This window comes from Seriola dumerili, unplaced genomic scaffold, assembly GCF_002260705.1.
Source record: "Seriola dumerili isolate Sdu_G_001 unplaced genomic scaffold, Sdu_1.0 BDQW01000291.1, whole genome shotgun sequence".
In the NCBI taxonomy this organism is placed as follows: domain Eukaryota; kingdom Metazoa; phylum Chordata; class Actinopteri; order Carangiformes; family Carangidae; genus Seriola; species Seriola dumerili.
Genome location: NW_019174546.1, coordinates 3287652 through 3310940, shown reverse-complemented (window position 1 = coordinate 3310940; position 23289 = coordinate 3287652). Strand labels below are relative to the sequence as shown.

Here is a 23289-nt window from a genome sequence, read left to right as displayed (position 1 = left end):
CTCTGCATGTGGCCACAGAGCAGTTAAGGAGGGGTTGGCCATTTTGCCACTGGAAAAGGAAGCTAAGCATTTAGGTGTCTTAACTATGGCCTAAAGTGCTAACAAGGGATTAGTGAGGTAAACGTTGAAAGAGGTTTAGCACTCCATGCTTAGGACCAGTGCTGCTATAGTAATTACACATCAGTTGCAAGGTGCGGCAAGCAGTTGGATGGGAGATCACAGTGATGTCAGGACAGGGAGGGCTTACCACAGGAGATAAGGCCAGCTAATGGAGATGAAACGAATCTGTATTTAAAAGGTCTTTTTTAGTTAAGGCAGCTACCTGGCAGCAGACTGCGCTCGGACCAGTTGGCTTGTTAGTGGGAGGCCGTTTAGTTGTAAGGGAAAGAGGGACAGTACAGAGACAGTACAGTGCAGTGAGATCTCCAAAGGCTTTTCATTTAAGTTTCTGACTTGGTTTTTTTTTTGTTTTTTACCTGAATTGGGATAAACCCCGTTCAGAGCTCTGCTTACTGGTGTGAACTTGAAGGTAAGTCAATTAAAACTTCCTCTTTTACTACTTCCCACTTTCCTCTTCCATCCGTCTTATGCTTCTTTTTGTGACTGATTTTCTTCCTTTTACTACTCTGCAGTTATTCTTGTAAAGGTGCAAAATCTATTTATGTTTATTCTACAGTATATAAGTGTCTGATGCATTAGTATGTGATCAAAAATTACAGCAACAACTTTAAAATTCATGCACATTGCTAAAGTTTCACAGCACACAATGCAAAAGTTTTCAAACTGTCATGCAAAATGTGAGCAGTAATTGGTATAAAAGGCTGCTGATCCCTCAGTAAGTGATTAATCTAAAGGCCAATGCGATTAGAGGAACAACCTTGAATTCTGTATAATTAACCTAATAATTAGCCCAGATTCTGTAAATAGCATTTGAATGTATAATAATAATAATAATAATAATAATGATAATAATAAAAATAATAATAATGATAATTAAAGTAATATTAAATACACGGTGAATACACTTATCCAAATTAAATATTTCTATAAATTCATTTATGTTTAATTTTATCCGTTCAATCACCATCTTTTTACGCACTTTGTCATGTGATCTTATGGCACCAAATGTAATTCTTAAATCAACAAGAAAAACCTGCAGCAAGTCTCCTGAAATCTTACATGCTTCATGCAACTGACAGAATATGCATGGCTTTAGAGTGTGTGTACCAGTGTGTATGTGTGTTGTGTGTGAAGGGATTAGGAAGGACTAGACAATACTTCTGTCTTGTCTGATATGACCTCCTCAGGGCTCCATCTAAGTCGTCAGCAATTTTTCCCTTTAATTCATTCTTGTAATGAGATTAACCAGGCAACAGCAAATCCAAGGAGTCCAATCCCTGGATTTGGCAGCTGCGGTGTGGCCTCTGCTTGTTAAGGAAATATGACAAGAGTTTGTCGAGCTCACCTTTGACAACAGATTCACTCACAAAATGCTGAAGCCACTTAAAGTTGGCGTGTGAGGTTCTCACACCAACAAAGAAGTTCATGCAAGGTCAAGTTTGAACATGTGTTACAGCAGTATGCCTCAAGTCTCAGGCTACAACTTCACTTTAGAGACTTAAAACAAAACCCAATCAAAGTGTTAGCTGTGATCGAACAGGCCTCGGAAAAGATTCCTCCAAATGGCTCAAGTTCACACAAGCCCAGCCCCAGTTTGTGCTTTTCATGTACTTCCATTACTTTCGATTCACAGAGCTATTTTTCTGAAAAATTACTACTCTGCTATCTTTGAAAAGCCAATACGGTTGTTCAATAATGCTCAATCCTGCTCTGAAGGTGTTTCAAGAATCCTCAAAGACTCTTTTAACCATTTGGATGAAAAAATATTCTGTCTGCAGAATAATAAATAAGATTCCTAACCTGACAGGAGATTACATATTTCCTTTCTCAGTTTGCATTTTAAATGTGAACCACAATTTAAAAAATGTGTTTATCAGTTACATTATCAGCAAATCTCACACTTACAAATATATAGTTTTTAGTTTATCTCATATGCTACATGCTTTATGGACATGATTTTCAAGTGCTGTACTTTCAGGTACTTTTACTTTACTGGAGTATTCAAATCTTTTACTTGTAATTGAGTATTTTATACTGTGGCATTGCTGCTTTTACTAAAGTAACAGATCTTAATACTTCTTCCACCACTGATTCACAGCAAGTTCCTACCAACAACTATTATGAGGGTAAGAAAGAACTCAACTTGACGTAGTAAATCAGTTTGTATATACACATTTTTTTTCCCAGTTTTTTATATTTTTATACAAAATACCGCATCAGGATTTTGCTGGTGTTCAACAGAAATAGCAAGGACAAATGTCATTTGCAGTTAACTGGATAGACAATAAAGTCACAACTTTATAGACAGACATTTTCATCCAGATGGAAGCGTCTTCAGGGATTCAGTATAAAGTGGGGACTAACACAGGCCACTGTTTTTCTGAGGCAATAAGATGTTTGTGATACTTTTTTATCTGAACACAGGTTTACTTGATGCACTGTTTCTTTTGAGTCAGGGATCAAACTAATTTATTAAGTTCAAATTTTGATTCTTTTGATTTAATCACTAAGTGTGTGAGCTGTTCAATTACACTTAACTTCAGCACTTTACAAGCCCAATCATTTTGAAATATCTGCAGTGGTTTATGGTATCTCATATAAACTGTAAATCATTCATTCCCAGTCGAGAGTATGTAAAGGCGAGAATACATTACACAAGGCCCTTAGGCTCAGAGCTTAGTGCCCACTTGGGAATTACAGACATAAATGTAGAAATACATTTCTCCTCATTTGCTGATGCTAGCTGTTGTGACATTGGCAGAGATGGAGGTGGAGGCAGGGTGCATGTGTTCTCACCACATAGCACCACATAAACCGATTGCATCCCCAGATTTATCCCCAAGGTGTTTTTAGGACATCCTGGGAGCTAATGGAGGCTAATAGGCTTAGCACTTAGGGTGTATTGTCCGGGATGCTTACAGGCAAGGTTTGCTGAGGGTAAAACTCTAAACGTGCGGATTACCTCCAACACATCCCTTTAAAGTGCTGTATAGCCAGGACTTAGCTAATAGGATCCTGGGGGTAGCAGGGGCCTGGGAAGGTGGGGATGGGGGTGGGACGGGCCAGCAGGGCGGGCTGCAGGCAGGTCAGCAGATGTAGCTAGCAGACTGTTGCGGGACTAACAAGGGGATTACAGCCCTCAGATTAGATGGACTTCAGAGGCAACTTGAGGGACTGTGGATAATGCACAAGGCCTCAGGGCAAATCTTATGGCAGCATTTGTCTGGGGGAGGGGACAGAAGAAATAATGTGGCCAACTACGTAAGCACAGTTTACACACATCTCATACGTAGATAAAAATATCAGTAAAATATAATTAAAATCAGGATATATTAACATCATCTAAATATGTGGTCGGTTGGTGAAGTTTCGTGTGACTTAGCTTCTTTTTTATTTATCCAGAAACACATTGCACCCTGGCCTTGGATTAGCAGAACTGGATTATTGTGCTGTCGTTTACAGTATCATATTTTGTAATGGGATTTCTGCAGTGTGGAAGGTTAATTGGAGGTGTCTAAGTCGATTCTGCTTGTGTACACAAGCTGCTGGCTCAGCCAAGAACAATTTGGCCATTTGGAGTAAGTGTGTATGTGTATGTATGAGTGTGAGTGTACACGTGCGTCCTTTCATTACTCTACTTACCAAGGGACCAAGTGTGCTTACAGGGATAGAAAGATGAGAAAATTCCTCCAATAAGGGATTGTTTTTCCTGGTCTTCACATCTTTAAGGGCTAGGGTTAGGATTTGGATTTAGGGGTTAAATTCAAATGAAGGATTAGGTTTACATTACGGTGAGGGTTAAGGTTGGTTTAAGATTAATACTTAATGCTAGGGTTAAAGTAAGAGGTGAGAGTAAGGGTCAAAGGTTAGGGAATGAACTTCGCCAGTGTTTGTGTGGGTCCAGGCTTCCAATACTTATTCTCTTCTAAATCTCAGTTATGTTCATTTATTTATTCATTTAAGATTTCTTTGTACAGGGACAAGCATATATGAACCAATGCCAAATACCATGGAATTTATACACTAACTTTGTTTGCAACGGCCATTAATGTTATAATTATATATTCATTTATTAGAAAATTTTATGAAATTATTACAACAACATATTTTGTTTTTATTAATAATTAATGATAATATACATTTTAATATGTAATTTACATTTTTTGGTAAATATTTTTGCACAAACGGGTTCACTGACATGACGCATGACATTTTCTGCAACAAATAAAATAAATTTTCTATTCTGTAGAAATAGTAAAGTTTATTTAGCAGAATGAAAAAAAAACTCTATGTTTCGCCCATGTTTGCATTTGTACTCCTCATTTGTATTCTACTAATGGAAAAATATAGGCTTATACATATATTCTAGCACAAAGATCAGTCACCTTATGACCAACAGCTATTTTAAGCGACATAGATCGAGATAGAGAACTACTGCACTCTAGTGGTAGTAACAGGAAATTGCAAGAAAAAATCTACAGCATTGCCACAGAGAGAATATTATTTATTTATAATTTCAGTTATTTAAATTTAATCCATGATACACTTATACAAATGTAAAATATGTAAACTCACCTCATTTTGTATTATACACGATATTATAGTGTAAGTTTTTCAGTTAAGTTTTCCCATTTTTCCAGAATGCATCTCCTGATTTGACCCTCTTTTTTAACTTCAGCAATATTCACGTGGAGGTCAAAGGTTGTGTGTGTCATGACTCCACGGGAGCAGCTGAGGAAGATGACGGCACTGGGAGAGCAGGGGGCTTTGGATGAAAAACACTGGTACCGTCTGGTGAACGGCATGTCAGCTGGAGGTGAGAAAGAAAAACAGAGGAAACTAACCAATAATAACATAGCAACACAAAATGTTGGCAGGAGTCCAAGAAAATTTGAAAAACTAAATAAAATAATACAGCTTCAATTACATGCAGAACATTTTTTGGTTTATAAATTTTTCCTGACACCATCTCAATTTGGTCTGAATCTGGAGCTCCAAACAGGTTAATCCAACCTTATGACCTTGTCTACTATGTATTGATTTTAGTGTTTGTTACCTGCAGTCTCCAGCTTTTGCAGTCAGAGCATGTCTGACGTGTTGTGACTAAACTTGCCCCCAAGTGACCTGTGGTGCTTCTTCTTCTCTTGCAGAGCTGAGGCAGAGGCAGGAGTTGATAATGAGGAACCAGATGGCCATGGCTCCACAGATCCTCGCCCAGGGGCAGCAGAGGTTACAGGGTGTCCCAGCGCAGTTCGAACCTCACTTCATGGAGAGGTCCTTACCTGAACTCACTCTTAAATCTTAAAGTAGTTCTATGGAAAAAGTTTTCTCTGTGTTATTTCAGTCTACACAATTTTAATTAATCGCAAATTTGTTTGAAATTTGAAACTACATTGGGTCTTCCATCTTCCATCCTGTGGCCCCGGCCTTGTAGAGGGACCTTGAATCAAAATCTAAATTATTTAATTGAGTTCCTCATGAAAGAGGCCCATCATTATTCTCTGTTTATCCCCTAGAAATCATGTTAAATGAACTAATGAATTTTTCCATGCTTTTCTCCCAACAGGGAGTTGGTTCCCCCCACTGAGATGGTGGCTTCTGAGGCCAGACAGATCCACATGGGGCCTCACCTGGGTCCACCAATGCCCCCACATGCCAATGTCCTCCCTGGGCGGGCTTTCCCCGGAGCAGGTGAGCATGGATGGGCCATCACACATTCATGCCTGAGAGAATTCCCAGTCTGTCTTAATAGTTTGAAGGGAGTGTGAATGAGTACTCACAGCCCGTCTCCCTTTCTTTTTTCTCAGCTGGCTATGGCTTCTTACCCTCAGAACCCATGGAAACAGTTGCTCGGCGACAGGAGCTCATTCACAAGCAAAATATAGCCAGGTAGCATGTGCAGAATATCATCAACATCTGACAAAAACATTCCACCTACACAAAAGTCTGCACCACATTTTGTTGGATAAAACAGACATTTTCAGCATTCTCTATCAGCATTCTTTATTCAGTATTTTCATCAATTAACAAAATGCAGTGAATGAACAGAAGAGAAATCTAAATTAAATCAATATTTGGTGTGACCGCCCTTTGCCTTCAAAACCGCATCAATTCTTCTAAGTACAATTGCACACAGTTTTTGAAGGAACTCAGCTGGTAGGTTGTTCCAAACATCTTGGAGAACTAACCACTGATCTTCTGTGGATGTAGGCTTCTTCAAATCCTGTCTCTTCATGTAATCCCAGACAGACTCCGTGTTGAGATCAGGGCTCTGTGGGGGCCATACCATCACTTCCAGGACTTGTTCTTCTTTACGCTGAAGATAGTTCTTAATGACATAGGCTATATGTTTGGGGTCGTTGTCCTGCTGCAGAATCTGCTAGTTCTGAGCTGATGGCACTGCTGGACATCTTCCAATTTCAAAGGGAAATAAGCTTGATGTGTTTTTCATCTGCTGCACTAAGTTTCCTTGGTCGACCACTGCGTCTACGATCCTCAACATCACCCGTTTCTTTGTGCTTCTTCAAAAGAGCTTGAACAGCACATCTTGAAACCCCAGTCTGCTTTGAAATCTTTGTCTGGGAGAGATCTTGCTGATGCAGTATAACTACCTTGTGTCTTGTTGCTGTGCTCAGTCTTGCCATGGTGTATGACCTGTGACATGAAACTGTCTTCCACAACCTCACCTTGGTAGCAGAGTTTGGCTGTTCCTCACCCAGTTTTAAGCCTCCTACACAGCTGTTTCTGTTTCAGTTAATGACTGTGTTTCGACCTACATGTGATACTGATGATCATTAGCACCTGTTTGGTATAATTGGTTGATCATACACCTGACTATAATCCTACAAAATCCCTGACTTTGTGCAAGGGTACCTATAAGAATTGATGCTGGTTTGAAGGCAAAGGCTAGTAACACCAAATGTTGATTTGATTTAGATTTTTCTTTTGTTTGCTCACTTTGCATTTTGTAAATTGATAAAAATAAACAATTATTATTTATATTTTTGAAAGCATTCTTAGACATACAGTACTCTGCAAAAGTTTTAGGCATGTGTGAAAAAATGCTGTAAACTAACACATTTCTATGTGCTCTCATTCAGAATGGAGATGAATGCCATCCTGCATCAGAAGGAGCTGGAAAATGCTCACCAGAAGGGACTGATGGGAATTGACAATCCCATGTCTTACCCTTCCAACCCCATGGCCTTTAGAGGTCGTCAGCGCATGCCGGATGGCCACGATGTCTTCGTCCACCGTCCCACCCTGGACGAACTTCACTCCAACAGCATACTCATGTCAGCCAGCCCTTACCCACCAATCAGCACGCTGCACAGGGAGAGGGGACGCAGGGCTGGCAGAAGACCAACTACACACAAGAGTGCAGAAAGCCATGTGACCAACCTGAAGGGCCAAACTGAAGATAAAAGTGTAGAGCAGAGCCCAGGAGCCACATCAGGGGAGGAGAAGGAGGTGGAGGCAAAGGGGGACATGGGAGAGGAATGTGCCGCCAGCAAAACGCACCATCAAGCAAAAATAGACCCTGAACACGCCACAGGAAGCAGGAAGAATTACAAAGAAGGGGAGGCAGCCCTGCGTAAAGCCTGTGTGAACAGTCAGGAGAGTTGCTCTGATGTGGCCAACAGTGGCACAAATGACAAAGACATATCCAGCCAATGTTCAGCTTTCCAGGAGAAATTCATGTATCCCTCTGCAGGTGGAGCTCTCACAGGGATGCCTTACATGTTCCCCGTCCCTGGAAATGGTTTCCTTCCCCCTGGTGAGTTTGGGAAATAAATGCAAAACGTAATTACAATGCCTGGAATTGTAAAATGATTCTTTTAGCAATGATTTAACTTGTATGTACTCTTTATTTGCCAGGTCCACCGAATCTCTTTCTCAATGGTAATGAGGTGTCAGAGGACATAAGGAAGTGGACAGTGAATGATGTTTATAACTTTATCAACAGTATACCCACGTGTTCAGATTACGCTCAGGTTGGTACTTGTGTTTAACTGATGTATTATATTCTTTCTGTTGTGTCTTTGTTGTGCTAATGTGGGGTGATTGCACTCTGCAGACATTCAAGGACCATATGATTGATGGGGAGACGCTGCCCCTCCTCTCAGAGGAGCATCTACTGGACACACTGGGGCTGAAGCTGGGGCCGGCACTTAAGATCCGCTCACAGGTATGAAACACACACTCTGATTGAACCCCTGTCATAAAAGAAACCGCCTGATAACCTGTTGAAATATGGGGCATGTGTGCCACTTTGACATAAGCCTTACAAATGCCCATTTTTCATAAAGCCTGTCATGGTCACTCTCTGTTGAGATGTGTAAGCTGGTGAGCCTGTGATTCTTGTAAGTCTTATTTATATAGCCCTAAATCACATGTCTATCCTCAGATCCTCCATATGGATGAGGAAAAACTCTGTAACAAAATGACTGAAGTGTGTTGTATTTACAGTGTACACAGAGTAGACAGCATGTCTGCATTGCACTGAGTTGCTGTCACATGATTGGCTGATTAGATATATGCATTAACTAGCTCCACCATAAAGTGACCACTGAGTGTTTGATATTAATTAAACTCTATTTGATCTAATTACATTGTCTTACCAGATTTACATAATATCATAATCAAAGGCTTATAAAAGATAATAAAAGACATTAACAATGGCTCTGCTTTATTAAAGTGTCCCAGTGAGCATGCATGATACCAGGGTCATTAAAAACTGAAGCAACTAAATGGAGTTCAGCCATCGTTCATTCTATAATTTACACCTGTGCTTTTCCTATTGTGTCATCTGTGAGAAAGGCCTGTGGGGCGCAGGTGTTGATAATTGTGACACCCAGTCCTCTGCAGTATCGACAAGCAACAAAAGCAATTAAATGAACACTGTGGATCTAATATGTGTCAACTCTTTTTATTCTTCCACAGGTGTCCAAGCGCCTGGGCAGCATGTTGTACATGATGAACCTGCCAATCTCCACCACCAACCTGCACGCCACTACTGAGAAGCCCGGGGACCGGTCCTCAGAGATCGGCTCCCCTGTTAACTGCAACAGTGAGGAAATGATGGCAAGTCCAAGAGACCCTGATGTCCTCAAATCCACAGAGCACCTTCACGAGACAGAGAACAATTCCCCTCCATCTGCCAGCAGTGAGACAGCCTAATCGGCACTGATATGTGGACAGATGTGAACCGAACAAGGCCCAGTCTGCACCTATGGCATGGCACTGTAACTGAAGGACTGCTGCTGTCACAGTGGTGGTTTTGTTTACATGATGATTAACTGGATTGAAGATGCTTTTTTTACTATTTGCTACCTGGGTTTTTGATACACAGGTCCATACTAGGCCCAGGTGTCTGCTAAATATTTGTATTTTATATATATATATGTGCATATATTTCTGACAGTGGAGTGGTGGGGATTTTGAGTTATGAGATGCTAAGAGGGTTCTCATTTTTCTTTTCTCTTTTACATTACAGGCCGTCTCTAAATGTCTGATTGTGGCTTCAAAATTATTTTTTTCAGCTGCTAAATGTCATTTCTCTAGTAGGCCAGCATAAAAGACCATAGAAATAACATGGGAAGGATTTTGTAATGAAAAAATTAAATATCAAAGATTTTTGGATTTGGATGTTTGATACCTTTTGTGTTTTTTGGATTGTATAAATAGTGTTTTTCTACATAGAAACCTGCAGTACTGTCTTCCTGTCATGGTAAGGAAAAAATAAGTGACAATCAAGAATAATTTATTTTAAGAATAAACATATAAAGTCCTGAAAACTGGCAAAATCAATTACCTGTACCTGTGGCTATAGGGGGAAAAAAATTAAATTTGAACATTACTATGACAACTTAGAGCGAGGAGAATTTGCTGATGAAGTTATTTTCTTACATGATTAGCCTCTTTAAATGCATCATCCTATTTTCAAGGAGGTCCTGACAAGTCATTACATTTCATTGACTATTAAAAGGTACATACTAAAGAAGAAACACAGAAGGAAAACACCAAGACAAATAGTAAACAAAAACAATGACATGTTTAGTATTATGACATTAATTCATAATCATTGAAAATAAATATTAAAAGCAACAATAACTTCATTTTCTATTAAGAAAAATGACTGGCTTTGCATAATCCAAAAGAAGAATTTAATGTGTGACGGTAACAGGCGGATCAAGCTGTCCTAAATACATGGGGTACCTCAGTGTAACATGTTCTTGAGTCTTGTTTATAGTATTTATTTTTGTAATTATGAGTTATGTCTGTGAAATTTAAATAGTAATGTAATGTAATAAATAATCATGTAAATAGTCAGGATAAAAACAGGATAGTGAATTTAAACAATCTAAATCCCATAAACGATAAATTTGCTCACCCTCAGAAAAAATACAAAATAAATAAATAAATGTGTTCAGTCTTCAAATGCAGATGTTCAAATTTCCATTTCTTTCACTGCTAACTTGAGGATTTGCCCATGTTGGTTTAAAATGACTGGCTAGTTAACTAGATTACTAAATTAATACATTCAAAATTAAATTTGAAACAATTAAACTTGATTTATTTAAAGACAATCAAATGAGAGCCCCATTCATATCACAATGATGGTGCAAAATGAGCTTTTCAAAATAAATCAAAATAAATTATTATTATAAATTAAATAAATTTAAACATTTAAAGGTAAAGGGTGTGACTCTGCAGTAATTTAATGCACAATGTCAATGTCGAAAGCTTAAAAAAGCCAAAACCAGCCTGTGGTAAAAATGTTAGTTCAACTCTTTCACTCATGGGCGAAATTACTAAAGGGGATTTTCAATCATTTAACGGCTAGTCTCGCGATACTTCATGCTGTGCGCGTGCGCCGCCTCGCGCACGTCGGAGGAGCTGAGTTGGAGGATCATGGCGGAGCGCAGGAGACACAAGAAACGGATCCAGGTAACATCATTTAGTTCTTAAAAAATCACTGTCCATGTCAGATGAAGAACAACAAATAAAAAATCAGGCGCAGGTTTACGACCTGTTGCGGGACGATTGTTAACGGCAGTATCCCCTTGTGGAGCCGTTAACAGGCGGCGGATGAAGCCAAATGATGGCTAAAGGTAGCTAGCTTTAGCTGGCTAGCGAAAACAAATGTCAGTATTTCTTTTGGAAGAGACATTTCCGGGCTAATTACTATCTTCACTACCGGTAGCTCTTACACGCTGATATACGCAGTCTAGCAACGTTATTACACTACTGAGCTGTCTAGAGTTAACCGTTTTCATTGGGATTGAACTGGCTCTAAAGGTTTGCTGGCTAAGCTGCGTCAGCTCTAACCAGACGTGTTTACATAACGTGGAGCAATCTGTGCGAATTTTACTTCTGCAATATATTTAATAATATATATTGGGTCAACACAGTGAATCACAATGTACATTACTGTGCAGGTAGCAGCAAGGAAGTGGAAAGACTAGATCACTGATCTCAGTTAAAGCAACAGTTTATAGAGTGCTTACAGGTTCATTCAACTTAAACACCATTCGTATACACGTACAAAAAATCAGTCTTAGTAGTTCTATTTTTCGATCTCAAGCCTTTCCCAAACCAATACACATTTCTAATCTGTTATTCCATCATAGCCAGACACTAATGGTCAAAATTCCACATTAGTCACCTGGAAAGTACAGATCAACACATGAACATGTAAAACCTGGACCTGATCAACAGGTATACCAGTTTCAGATTTGTGAAACCTTTTTTCTATTACTGAAAACACAAAAAAGGGCGATTTTACTGATTTTGTTTTTTCACCCCATATGGACCACATTCGACCAGGTCTAGCTCAAAAGCCACTATACTGAAACTTTATGTACATAAGCGCAGATGTAGTGTTAGATTATATGTCTGATCGTTTTTCTTTCTCTGAGTAAGTTACTTGATAAATGTGTCTAAGTACTTTGACTCAGTGAAGAACTTTTTTTACTTTTATGTTGATACTTTAGAAACATCTTAAATGAAAGTTTGAGAGAAACGGGCTCTGATTAGATTTCATTCAAAAATCAGCTGTGTCTCAGTTTGATTCTATGAACGTCCTCTGAGTAGGTTTTGATGTTGTTTCGATTGCCAGAGAATTATTTAACTATTGTGATAATGATTAATTATTTCATGTTTGGTAACTTTTTTGGGTAAAAATGTCAAGCAGTTGCTGGTTCCAGCTTCTAACATGTACAGATTTAGTGTTTTTCTTTGTCATGTGGCGTTGTAAACTGAATGTCTTTGGGTTTTGAACTGTTCTTTGGACAAAACTAGACATTTGAAGATGTCACCTTGGGCTCTGGGAAACCATGATAGGAATTCTACATTACTTTTGGAAATTTATTATAGTACATACTGTATATAGTTAGTATGTACTAGTATGGAACTGGAACAAAGCAGTTGTGTCCTAGCAGTGGGATAAGAACAGCTGAATTGTTTTTACTCCATGTGTTGTAATTCAGTTCGAACACATTTCTCAAGTAAATCCTGCCTCCCTGAAGATTGTAGTTTTCACTTCTTTATTTTTTTCCAGGAGGCCATTTTATAGGCTGTAGCTTGTGATTCTGTTGAACTCTACTCTGTTATATTGAGAGGTACCTCTAATTTTTAACATCAATGACAGTTGACTTTATAGTGTCTGACAAAACCACCCATCTTACATAACTTCCCCTCCATGTGTTTCAGTTATAGATGATTGAGAATGTTGAATTTGCCTATTGTGAGCAGGGTGTCTGGCAGACATTATAATTCTGCTGCCGTTCGAATTCAGCTGCATTGCAAATATTCTGTTATCTCATTTATGAGTATATTGCAACCAAAAGAGGCTTGTCCATTACCAACATCATCACACTGCATTACACAACAGCTATCTCCTGTTTGGATGCAATTCCTCTTTATTTTTCAAATGTGTTGTTTAATTGTGCTTTACATCACGGCTTTCAAGAATTTAACTGAGTTTGAAGCCGCAGTTATTACATGGATGTATACTTGTTTGCCAGCCACTTGGCACATCCAGATACTAAGTGCTCCAATACTACAGGCCTGCATTTTGTCCACTCAAATTAAATCGATCATGGGTCGACTGAATACTAGAAACACATTTTTTAGTACCACAAACTATAGTCTCCAAAATGACCATAAACTTGAATCAAGACCTCTCTAAAACAGCTGCCACTTTTATAACCTTCATGCAGGAAGGATTTATTGCAGGGTATTAGAGTACATTAGTTTTCGGTAGGTGTTCTTAATATACCACCCAACCAAGTGCAGGTTTCTGCATGTTCAAGTTCAGTTGCATAACAACACATACTGTTAACTCCTTAATGAGTGAACCACAATGAAAACTTCCCAAGATCACCAGTCTACATTACATAACAGTTATCTTGTTTTTTAATCATAATTAGTATGGATTATGCAAGCGCCATTTATCATTGTGCTTTACAGCATTCATGGGTTGAGATGGGGTACATCTCTACCCAAAACTGTAACTTGGATATAGATTTTAACAGACCGGCCTTGGTGTGGTGCACTAGCAGACAGTCTTCACATACTATGGCTGTGACCAAGACCTGAGAGCTGCTTGCTTCATAAGCGCACGGTTAGAAGAGACCAGCTAATCCTCATGCATCAAGCCAGGTGGATCCTACAGACGGTGACGGGGCTTTCTGTGTAGGGGTGTCATGTAACTGAGCTGTGTGACTGATACCTGCATCTTTAAACAAAGGCTTGTTTGATGGCCTAGTCTTCCTCTTGTTGCAGTTACTGCTCAGATATGATAACAAAAAGTTGGGAATGTTATGTAAAGAATCAAATATCCCAGCACCGCTGCCTGCAGATAAAGCCATTGTGTTAATTTTGGTGCTAAAGGACGGTAAAGACCGAGTCATTACCTGTTTCAACGGTAGTATGAGGTTGGTTGGATAAATTAAAAGGCTGTAACCTGATTTTACAGTAGTGACTCACCCCTTATTTTCATTTTCTATTGAAGTTCATGATGTTCAACATTCAGTCAATCGTTATTGAGGCCATAGTTTGTATTAATATATAGGTACACATAGGTAGTTTTTTTACCTCAAGATAAAACAATGCACAATTCAACAACACTGCAAAATAGAGAGCAACTGTAAAACCACTCTGGCACAGTCAACAAGCGTCTCACAGGTAGTACCAGTGTTTTGCACACGGTTCTTATGGCATTATGTTGTATGGGTTGCTTGTAAATGCCTTTATCATCTTGTGATGTGGTCAGAGCTAGATGATACATCCAACAATCAGTGGTCACTCTTACATTAATAACAAGAAATATAACACCATATGTGAATGTATAATATTTCCTGCCTTGCGTTGGCTCATTTCTCAGGTTTGTCCTGATTGATTCAGTACGGTCAGTTATTGATTCGATTCTCAACTTCTGAACTGAGCTGACTGATGTCTGAATAGATATAATTGGCTCTTGTATCTATTCTCAGTCTAATTTAACGGGATCTATAGTTTGTTAAAATGTTTTGAATGTCAATAATTTGATCAGTTCTGTTAATTATCTTACCAGTCCTGCAATTATTTTCATTATTGAGTAATCTGGTGATTATTATTTCAATTAATCAATTTGTTTTTTTTTACTATAAAACATCAGAAAATAGTGAAAAAACTTAGGTTTGAGTAATTTCTGACCTTTTCTTTCATTTGACTAATCAATTAATCAATTGTTTCACCTCTGTATCCAACTCTAGATGTAGCTGTGAGATTTACTGTTGGTTTTCTGTAGTTCAGTGCCAGAATATAATAAGGTATCATTTTACCAGATTGTGACTGTGATTTTGTTTCTGTATGTATGTGTGTGTGTGTGTGTGTGTGTGTGTGTGTGTGTGTGTGTGTGTGTGTGTGTGTGTGTGTGTGTGTGTGCGCGTGTGTGCGTGTGCGTGTGCGTGTGTGGGTGGGTGGGTGTGAGTCTTAATCTGTGTGCATTTGTCTGGCCCTGCAGGAGGTGAGCGAGCCCACCAAGGAGGAGAAGGCAGTGGCCAAGTACCTCCGATTCAACTGCCCCACCAAGTCCACGAACATGATGGGCCACCGAGTCGACTACTTCATTGGTTAGTGTTCGTTTTCTGTGAGGCAACAGGCAAAGATGGCAACACACAACCTCAGCTCTGGGTGGGAGTGTGACTCAGGAGATAACTGTCGAAAAAAACCTGCCCTTTGTTTGTTGTCGAACACACAGACTGACGTGTTTACTGAACAGATTCAGTCGTGTTTGAATTTTTCACAGTAAATGAAGCCACTGCTGTGTTGAAAAGTCTGTGCCACGTTGCTGAACAGTTGTCAAATTCTTAAACAAATGTTTCCGCTTCACTTTCCTCCCACACAGTATTTATAGTTGTCATTTTCTGTGGTACGTGAGAATCCCTTTGTCATTTTGGGAAATGCTGTTGACTCAGTGGTTTCAGTTGGTTAAGGTATGACTGCTGAGGCCAGTTATTCCTCTCATCATCACCATCACATGTCGATGTCAGCTGCTGTATGTCTACAACCTGGAGCCATTATTTTCGTTTGTTACACTTGTTGTCAAATAAATGGATGAGCAGCCATTTTTAAAGTTGCTACAATGAGTTCTCCTTGGTACAGTTGCGCTCAGGTTGTCCCGAGCATCTTGGAGAAGTTGCCACAGTTCTTCTGTGGATTTAGGCTCTCTCAGTGTCTTCTGTCTCTTCATGTGATCCCAGACTGACTCCATCTGTTGCAGGACTCCTTGTTCTTCTTGTCACTGGAGATAGTTCTGGCTCTGGTTGTGTATTTTGGGTCATTGTTGCAGCTGCAGAATGAATTTGGGACTAATGAGATACCTCCCAGATTTTATTGTGTAATGGAAAAAATTTTTAAACATCTGTGCCTAAAACTTTTGCACAGTATAATTGTAGGCTATAAAGTCTTTCACACTAATGACACATTTTCAGCTAAAGTTGAATAATTTACAAGACAATCACCGCATGACATTTTCAGGCCCAGTGACACTGTATGTTTTTCTAATGTCTGTCTTAAATGTCCCTACATTTAGCCTCCAAGGCAGTGGACTGTCTGCTGGACTCCAAGTGGGCCAAGGCTAAGAAGGGAGAGGAGGCTCTATTCACCACCAGAGAGTCTGTGTTGGATTACTGCAACAGGTTGGCTTCTGACATTAATGAAAAATCATTATTCATGGGCAGGATTTTATTCCAAAACAAGGTATCCAAGCATTAGGATACATACACACACAATATGGTTTCTGGCATGTAGTGCTGCCGCTAACGGTTATTATCATTACAGACGAATTTACTTATTATTTTCTAAAATCCAGTAACTAGTGACTGTCCATCACAATTTCCGAAAACATAGAAGGTGCAAATCAGCAAACATTTGCGAAGCTGGAACACAAGTTTTTGGCATTTCTGCTTAAATATGCTGATTAATTTCAATTAATCATGGCTTGAAATTATAATTTTCTTAGACTTGAGCCTGTGCACAGTGCCGGTGATTCCTTTTGAACAGTAATGATCCAAAATAAATAAATGTTTTTGGCCCTTAATAATCAGACGTTCTCTCTCTTCCTCTGTAGACTTCTAAAGAAGCAGTTCTTCCACCGGGCTCTCAAAGTGATGAAGAAAAAACCGGAGAAAGACGCCAAGAAAGAGAAAGAGAAGGAGAAAGAGAAGGCCAAAGGCGACAGCAGCAAAGAGGAGGAGAAAAAAGGGAAGAAGGAGAAAGAGAAGAAGAAAGAGTCTGAAGCTGCTGAAACCAAGAAAGAGAAAAGCGTACGTGACCCAACACTCTCACCCTCTGTTAGAAGATAAAGCCACACATACCTGTCCGAACAAGACACTTTTATTACTGTTGGAAGCTCAGTTATATAGCACAATAAGAAATGTGATGCATACTCTGCTTCAAATATAGTGGCTGACAACAGCACAGCCATTTGTTTCTGCTTTACTGTTGAACGCTAGTAACGTTTGATGGAGCATTTTTACTGCTTTGACAATGGGATCCATTTGTAGCAGGGTTATCAGTGTAGCACAGTGCACAGACGTTCCCCAGACTGATTTTCAGTGTGTAGCATGTTTGCTCTATGACCAGTCAGAGTTAACATGACACGGCTGATCTGATCGGCCTCCTGACCCGACAGTAAATGGGGGTGGATATTGACTTTGCTGTACAGGTTTAGAGTACACAGAGTGACAGATCTGTAGAAGTCATGGAAAAAAGCTGCTCATGTGTACATGATGTCTGGTCTGGGTTAGTGAAAACAGAAATTATTACTGACTGGAAAATTAACAGATTCAATTTCTGTGCCAAATGCCTGTTTGCTGTTTTTGATTGTGTTATCAGTCTATTGCCAGTTTCACTATTTGAAATGCTGCTTTTAATTAAGACTTTCTAACAGAATCAACATAGATAGAGATTAATGACTACGGCTGTTCTTTGTTCATATTGAGCAGCAGTCATTCACAAGCTGCTGTGCTACAGTCATTCTATAATCATGACGTCATCTGACAAAATCAACATCTGCGATGACAGCAGCTCCATTGTATATTTGGCTCTATTGGCGTCTTCTTAACTTTACTGCTTCACAGCTCCTGACACTCGCTGAGCTGCCTCAGGTCACTTTCGTACCTTAGGCTGAAATGGAGAGAAAAAAAGATGCATTCACAAATTTAACTGGCTTATGTGGATGTAAGGCCGCACCCTGACCGACTTTTGCTCTCTCATTCGTTTGAATGAGACCATTCAGGGGGCTCTGGCAAAGTGTCCACTAACCAAGAGGTCACACTGTCCCTTTAAAACATTTTATTTTGAGTAAATTAGATTCTTATTCATAAAACTGTAATGTAGTGTAATCTTTATTTGAATTAACAGGATGACAGTCCTGGAACCCCCAAGAAGAAGAAAGAAGTGAAAAAGAAGTTTAAACTGGAGCCCCACGAGGATCAGATGTTCCTGGATGGAAATGAGGTGAGTGTGCAGAGAGAACAAATATATATAAGTGTTTGTAATGCTCAAAGACAGTGTAAACACAAACGTGCCTCTTAACTTCAGGTTTACGTGTGGATTTATGATCCTGTCCACTTCAAGACGTTTGCCATGGGGCTGATCCTCGGTGAGTCACTGATGAATGTTCTCCTGAACAACAAGTGAATGGAGGGTTACATTAAAAGCAGTTACCTCTTTTAATGTTGTGGCTGATGTAAAATTAAGGCTTTTAAAAAATATTGAGCCTACACAAACATGATTTATACAGTATCAGCTAATATTAGCCTAGCCTAAATATCATAGCTTAGGGTGTATGTCCACATAGCAATTTTCAACATATCACCTCTGCCATTCAGTTGTCTGGTCTTGGTTACCATGGTGACGAGGTCCGTCCCATCTGATGAACACCAGCACCTTTCTGAACAGTTCAGAGAGTGTGTGTGGCCGCATGTGGCCACACACACTCTCCTCTTTGGGAACAATTGAAAAATGACACTCAGTAAAAAACACTATATGGACAATAGTACAAACAAGTAACTGGTTTTAATGTTGTGGCTGATCAGTATCTGTTTCTGACTGCAACTGATTTTATCTTTTTTTTTTTAATCCTCACACCGTCTGTGTGTTCTGTGTTTCAGTCATCGCAGTGATTGCAGCCACTCTGTTCCCACTGTGGCCAGCAGAAATGCGTGTAGGAGTTTACTATCTAAGTGTTGCAGCAGGCTGCTTCGTTGCCAGTATATTGCTTCTAGCTGTCGGTAAGTATGTGGTCAAAGAAATCTGTTTGCCTATTGGACTCCTTAAAATGGTTTTAAATGTACTGAAAGACATCTACTGCCATTTAACTAAACTAAAAACTAAGAAAATGTATCTGCTAAAAATCTTAGTTGCAATTGTTGTGTAGCTTTATTTGTAGCATTTATAGCACCTATCGAGCAGAGGGGCAATTCAAAGTGCTTTATATAAAGATACAAATGCATTACGATTGTATTTAAAATGCAAGATAAAGAAGATAGAATAAAGTCAATTAAAAGGGATAAAATTGAGTAAAAATAAAATGAAACAAGATACAAGTAGACCAAAGTACTAGGTAAGTTTTGATCTACATTTGATTTACACTAAAGGTGAAGACAGTTGTCTGTTTGATATTTAAATTGCTGTATTTTAAGATTTAATCTCACTGGTTGTTTCCTGTCTCCTCAGCCCGCTGCATCCTCTTCCTGATCATCTGGCTGGTGACCGGTGGGCGCCATCACTTCTGGTTCCTCCCCAACTTGACAGCAGACGTTGGTTTCATCGACTCGTTCCGGCCGCTCTACACTCATGAGTACAAAGGACCACGAGCAAGCAACAAGAAGGGCTCCGACAAGACCGACGAGAAGGACAGCGCCGCCTCCACCAAGGCTCAGAAATCGGACAGCGACGAGAAGTCAGACAGCGAGAAGAAGGACGGCGATGACGAAGACGAGGAGGAAGAGGAGGAGAGCAAAGAGACAGGACGAGAGGAGAGTAAAGAAGCTGAGGGGGAGGGAACGGGGCCGGACCGCCACTCAGACACAGACAGCGACCGGCGTGAGGACGAGGGCTCGCAACACAGCAACGGAAACGACTTTGAGATGATCACCAGAGAAGAGCTGGAGCAGCACACGGAGGAGGAAGAGGAGGAGGAGGAGGAGGAGGAAGACCAGGAAACGCAAGAGAGTAAAGAAGAGGGTGGGAGTGAGACTAAAGCCCAGACTGCTGAAACATAAACTTCTTACAATCCCATCACTCTCTACTTTTCTCTCTCTGTCCTTCCCTCCCTCCCTCCTGTGATGCAGGACCTGATAGTCCGGCCTCTCTGAGCCCGCTGAGGCCGAGGAGAGCCTCCATCTCTTCTTGTTGAGATCTTCCACTAAAACAGCACCGATAGACCAGAACCAGGATAGACACAACCCTGAAAAGTTAACGGCTATGACAATGGGGGAAAAAAAATGTTAAAAAAAACAAAAAAAAAAAAACAAATAGAAGAAGAAGCCTTACGGTGGATCTGATTCCTCCCACCCAAATGTTATTTATGTTCAAATGAAAACTGCCACCAGACGTTTGCCTGAGGAAGTTGTCAACAAAATCCCATCAGACCAACAACATCTTTCTTTTTTTTTTCTCCTTTTCTTCATTTCTCATGTCAAGAAGTTGCTTTTTTCTTTGTCATTTCAGCTCAAAATGTTTTTATTTATGTCCACAGTCTTTAATTTCATTTGGATGTTTTGTAAGTGAGGTCAAATGAGTGAGAGCTATCAAGCTAAACTGACCCACAAGAGAAGACGTGCTACTTTGTCCGAATCCGAATCCTCGTCCATGTTGTTGGTACAATCATGACAGTTCTGGAGGTAGCCTGAAAGCCCCTTTTCTTTCTGTTGTTTTGGAGATCAGTCTATTGCAGGAGCACGCTTCACATCCTGTTGAATGCCAGCGGGTCTGATAGCTTTCTCAGGCAGCACCTAAAGCAAACTAACATGCGTGTCTGCTTTGAAACGAAACCGGGTGGACCAAATCCTGTAGTTTACAAAAAAACAAAACAAAAAAAAAAAAAAAAAAAAAAAAAAAAAAAAAACATTGTGGCTGGGTAAAGAATTTGGAGAACAGAGTAGTACGGCTCTTTGAGGTACTTGCCATTGTCAGTAAGAAACTTTTTTTAAGAAATGGCTGATGATCTTAGTGCAATCCTCTCACATTTTATGTTTAATAATGTGGGACTCATCTTTAGGATTAAATGTGAGCAACTGGGACACAGCTGGCGCACTTAATTTTCTTTTTTTAAAAAACAATTGCAGCATTTGTTGTACAACTAAAGCTAGAAGATATAAGATCGAAGATTTATTTGCAAACAGAACTAGATTAAAAGTGAAGCAAACTCTAGTGCCAAACACAACTAATAATGATGTTATGCATGCTGACTTAACATGGAGTGTGAGAGCGAGGGGTACATTTTGTTAATTCGTTGATCATTTTGTAACTGCAGTGTCATGCTCCTCAAAATTTTCACATCTTTGACAAGAGAAAAAAAAAAAAGCACAGCATAAGGTTGTTGATGTCTAGCTAAATAAATATTTTTGGTCTCAATGAAACCGTTTAAAAAAGGTGTTCGCACTAGACTCTCATCCAAACCAGTCCTGTCTAGTCTCGCACAAGCTGTCACATGTGAAAATAGTGGGCGTTGTTCATGAATCCAGCTCCGCCGGCCGGTACAAGCTCGACAGTTTCGTTCCCAATCGAAGCCCAGTACCCGCCGGCCGTGGTCCAAGCTGTTCTTTCACATTATCTTCTGGCTAGAAAATGTCTTAGATGCTCTCTTTAGTCATAGCGAGGATTATATTTAAGTATAAAAAATAGAAATGTATCATTTATATATGGATTCTATTGATATATCAAATATATACATACAATAATTAGTCTATAAAACAGCTTTTTCTCTCCTTTTCTTTTGTATTGGGAATAATAATTATACCTCCTAAGTGTTTATAATGCTAATTTTTGTTTTTATACGATCATCAAGAGTGTACTCATTATTTAAAAAGGTAACATCTGGGATTAGAAAACTGCGGGAATTTATTAGATATCAGCATCTGTTTATTTTGTTGTTTTTTTTTTTATACTTGCCACAGTAACATTGAATGTGTGACCTGGTTGGTTTGTTGTGCGCTGCCACATCTGTATTTCTCTCACTAACAACAGTCAGTCGTTAAACTGACGTTATAAAACCAGTGGCTTGTGCAAGACTGAGAGCAACCTGCCCTTTCCCACATAATCTGACGTGGCAAAAACAATATTTTAATATATTCCATAGTCCATACAGTTGTCCTTTTGCTTTGCCTAAAAATGAACTCATCTCTCGGATTCAGTCATTTGTTCCCCTGTAATCCCTCTGAGGTTTGTAGCTCTTTGACTTTCTAACTCAGACACCACCATGTTGTTGCTCTTGTTTGTTTTCTACTTTAGTTCTTTTGTTTGTTTTTTTTCTCCCCAAACGGGCAAAGTGCATCTCTGTGTCCGAGTTGCCAATCACTCAATATTGGCAAAACTATTTCACAAAAGAGAGAAAATAAATTATTCTCCCAATTGTTCTTGACTGTTGCACAGTATCGGTCTGTTGTATATTGTAGTATTATTACTCTCTATGCTGCTGCTTCTCATCGCACATTTCTGGGGGAAATAAAAGTGAAACTGTAAAACATCCGTGTTTTATCTCCGGTCAAAAACTGTCTTTTGATCACCTAGTTGTCCACATTTGGATCAGTGTCATTCTGAAGACTGTCTCATGCAATATTGGAGTATAATTTAATAAAATTGGATGTCTGGAAATATATCTGTATCTTATCATTGCAATAAAAATATAGAAAGCACATGAGTACTGTGGTATTTTCTCTGGGATATTTCTGGTTACACAGTACCAGAGCCAAAAGAATTAACTAAATCAGTTGAAGGACAGATGATCTCCAACTGTTTTGATAAATAAATAGTCAATTTTAAAACAGAAGTGCCAAAAAATGTACAGGCTAAAGCTTCTCAAATGTATTTGCAGTTTTTCTTTGTCGTCTTTATTAAACGACGAAATATCTCGAGCAAAAAACAATATGATTAATGGAAAAATAATTTTCAGATCAATCAATAATAATTCGTGAACTGCAGCTCTGGATTGATTATGACTGAAAGAGACAAAACAACAACAGCTGTGTCCAGGGGCTCGAGAGGCCCCTGGACCTGTGCCCAGAGGGCCCGTTCATCCATCAATGGTTGCAGCAATAAACACTGGAGGTGTGACATTGATCCCTAGCTGTAGTTACCTATAAATATATTATGGCTAACAGACAATAACAAACAGTTAAAAAATAAACTAATTGTTTTGATAATCGATTAATTGTTTGAGTCTTTTTCAAGCAAAGATTCCTAAAATTCCAATGTGGCAATCTTCAGTTCATATCTTTGGGTATTGCATTTGACAATTTTTTTTATCTTTCATAGATTAAATGATTAATCAATAAATCGAAAAAAAAAAAATGCATTCTGATTTATTACTTCTACAGTCAAATAAGAATGGTTGTCAGAGCTGCAACAATTAGTCAATTAATAAGTCAATCAAAAGAAGCCAATTATTATGAT

The 23289-nt window shown here is 39.2% G+C and overlaps 2 protein-coding genes across 2 annotated transcripts; both read left to right on the top strand.

The window, feature by feature from the left end:
- Positions 1 to 192: 192 nt before the first annotated feature.
- On the top strand, positions 193 to 9749 carry samd7 (sterile alpha motif domain containing 7). The gene is made up of 9 exons (XM_022758137.1): positions 193 to 529; positions 4799 to 4936; positions 5271 to 5394; positions 5687 to 5811; positions 5928 to 6009; positions 7221 to 7897; positions 7999 to 8114; positions 8198 to 8308; positions 9064 to 9749. The coding sequence occupies exons 2-9, from the start codon at positions 4834 to 4836 to the stop codon at positions 9298 to 9300; spliced, it is 1575 nt and encodes a 524-aa protein (XP_022613858.1). The 5' UTR covers positions 193 to 529; positions 4799 to 4833; the 3' UTR covers positions 9301 to 9749.
- A 1245-nt stretch (positions 9750 to 10994) lies between these two features.
- Positions 10995 to 22532, top strand: sec62 (SEC62 homolog, preprotein translocation factor). Its single transcript, XM_022758197.1, has 8 exons — positions 10995 to 11070; positions 15131 to 15239; positions 16202 to 16307; positions 16739 to 16934; positions 18034 to 18129; positions 18214 to 18274; positions 18786 to 18905; positions 19351 to 22532. The coding sequence occupies exons 1-8, from the start codon at positions 11035 to 11037 to the stop codon at positions 19896 to 19898; spliced, it is 1272 nt and encodes a 423-aa protein (XP_022613918.1). The 5' UTR covers positions 10995 to 11034; the 3' UTR covers positions 19899 to 22532.
- Positions 22533 to 23289: the final 757 nt, after the last annotated feature.

Bases quoted from the DNA above. Each gene is read 5' to 3' on its own strand.
- samd7 (XM_022758137.1), top strand. From the start codon at position 4,834: ATGACTCCACGGGAGCAGCTGAGGAAGATGACGGCACTGGGAGAGCAG. The intron at 5,395-5,686 runs GTCCTTACCTGA...TTCTCCCAACAG, and splicing joins GAACCTCACTTCATGGAGAG to GGAGTTGGTTCCCCCCACTG. The intron at 8,115-8,197 runs GTTGGTACTTGT...TGCACTCTGCAG, and splicing joins CGTGTTCAGATTACGCTCAG to ACATTCAAGGACCATATGAT.
- sec62 (XM_022758197.1), top strand. From the start codon at position 11,035: ATGGCGGAGCGCAGGAGACACAAGAAACGGATCCAG. The intron at 16,308-16,738 runs GTTGGCTTCTGA...CTTCCTCTGTAG, and splicing joins GTGTTGGATTACTGCAACAG to ACTTCTAAAGAAGCAGTTCT. The intron at 18,275-18,785 runs GTGAGTCACTGA...TCTGTGTTTCAG, and splicing joins TGCCATGGGGCTGATCCTCG to TCATCGCAGTGATTGCAGCC.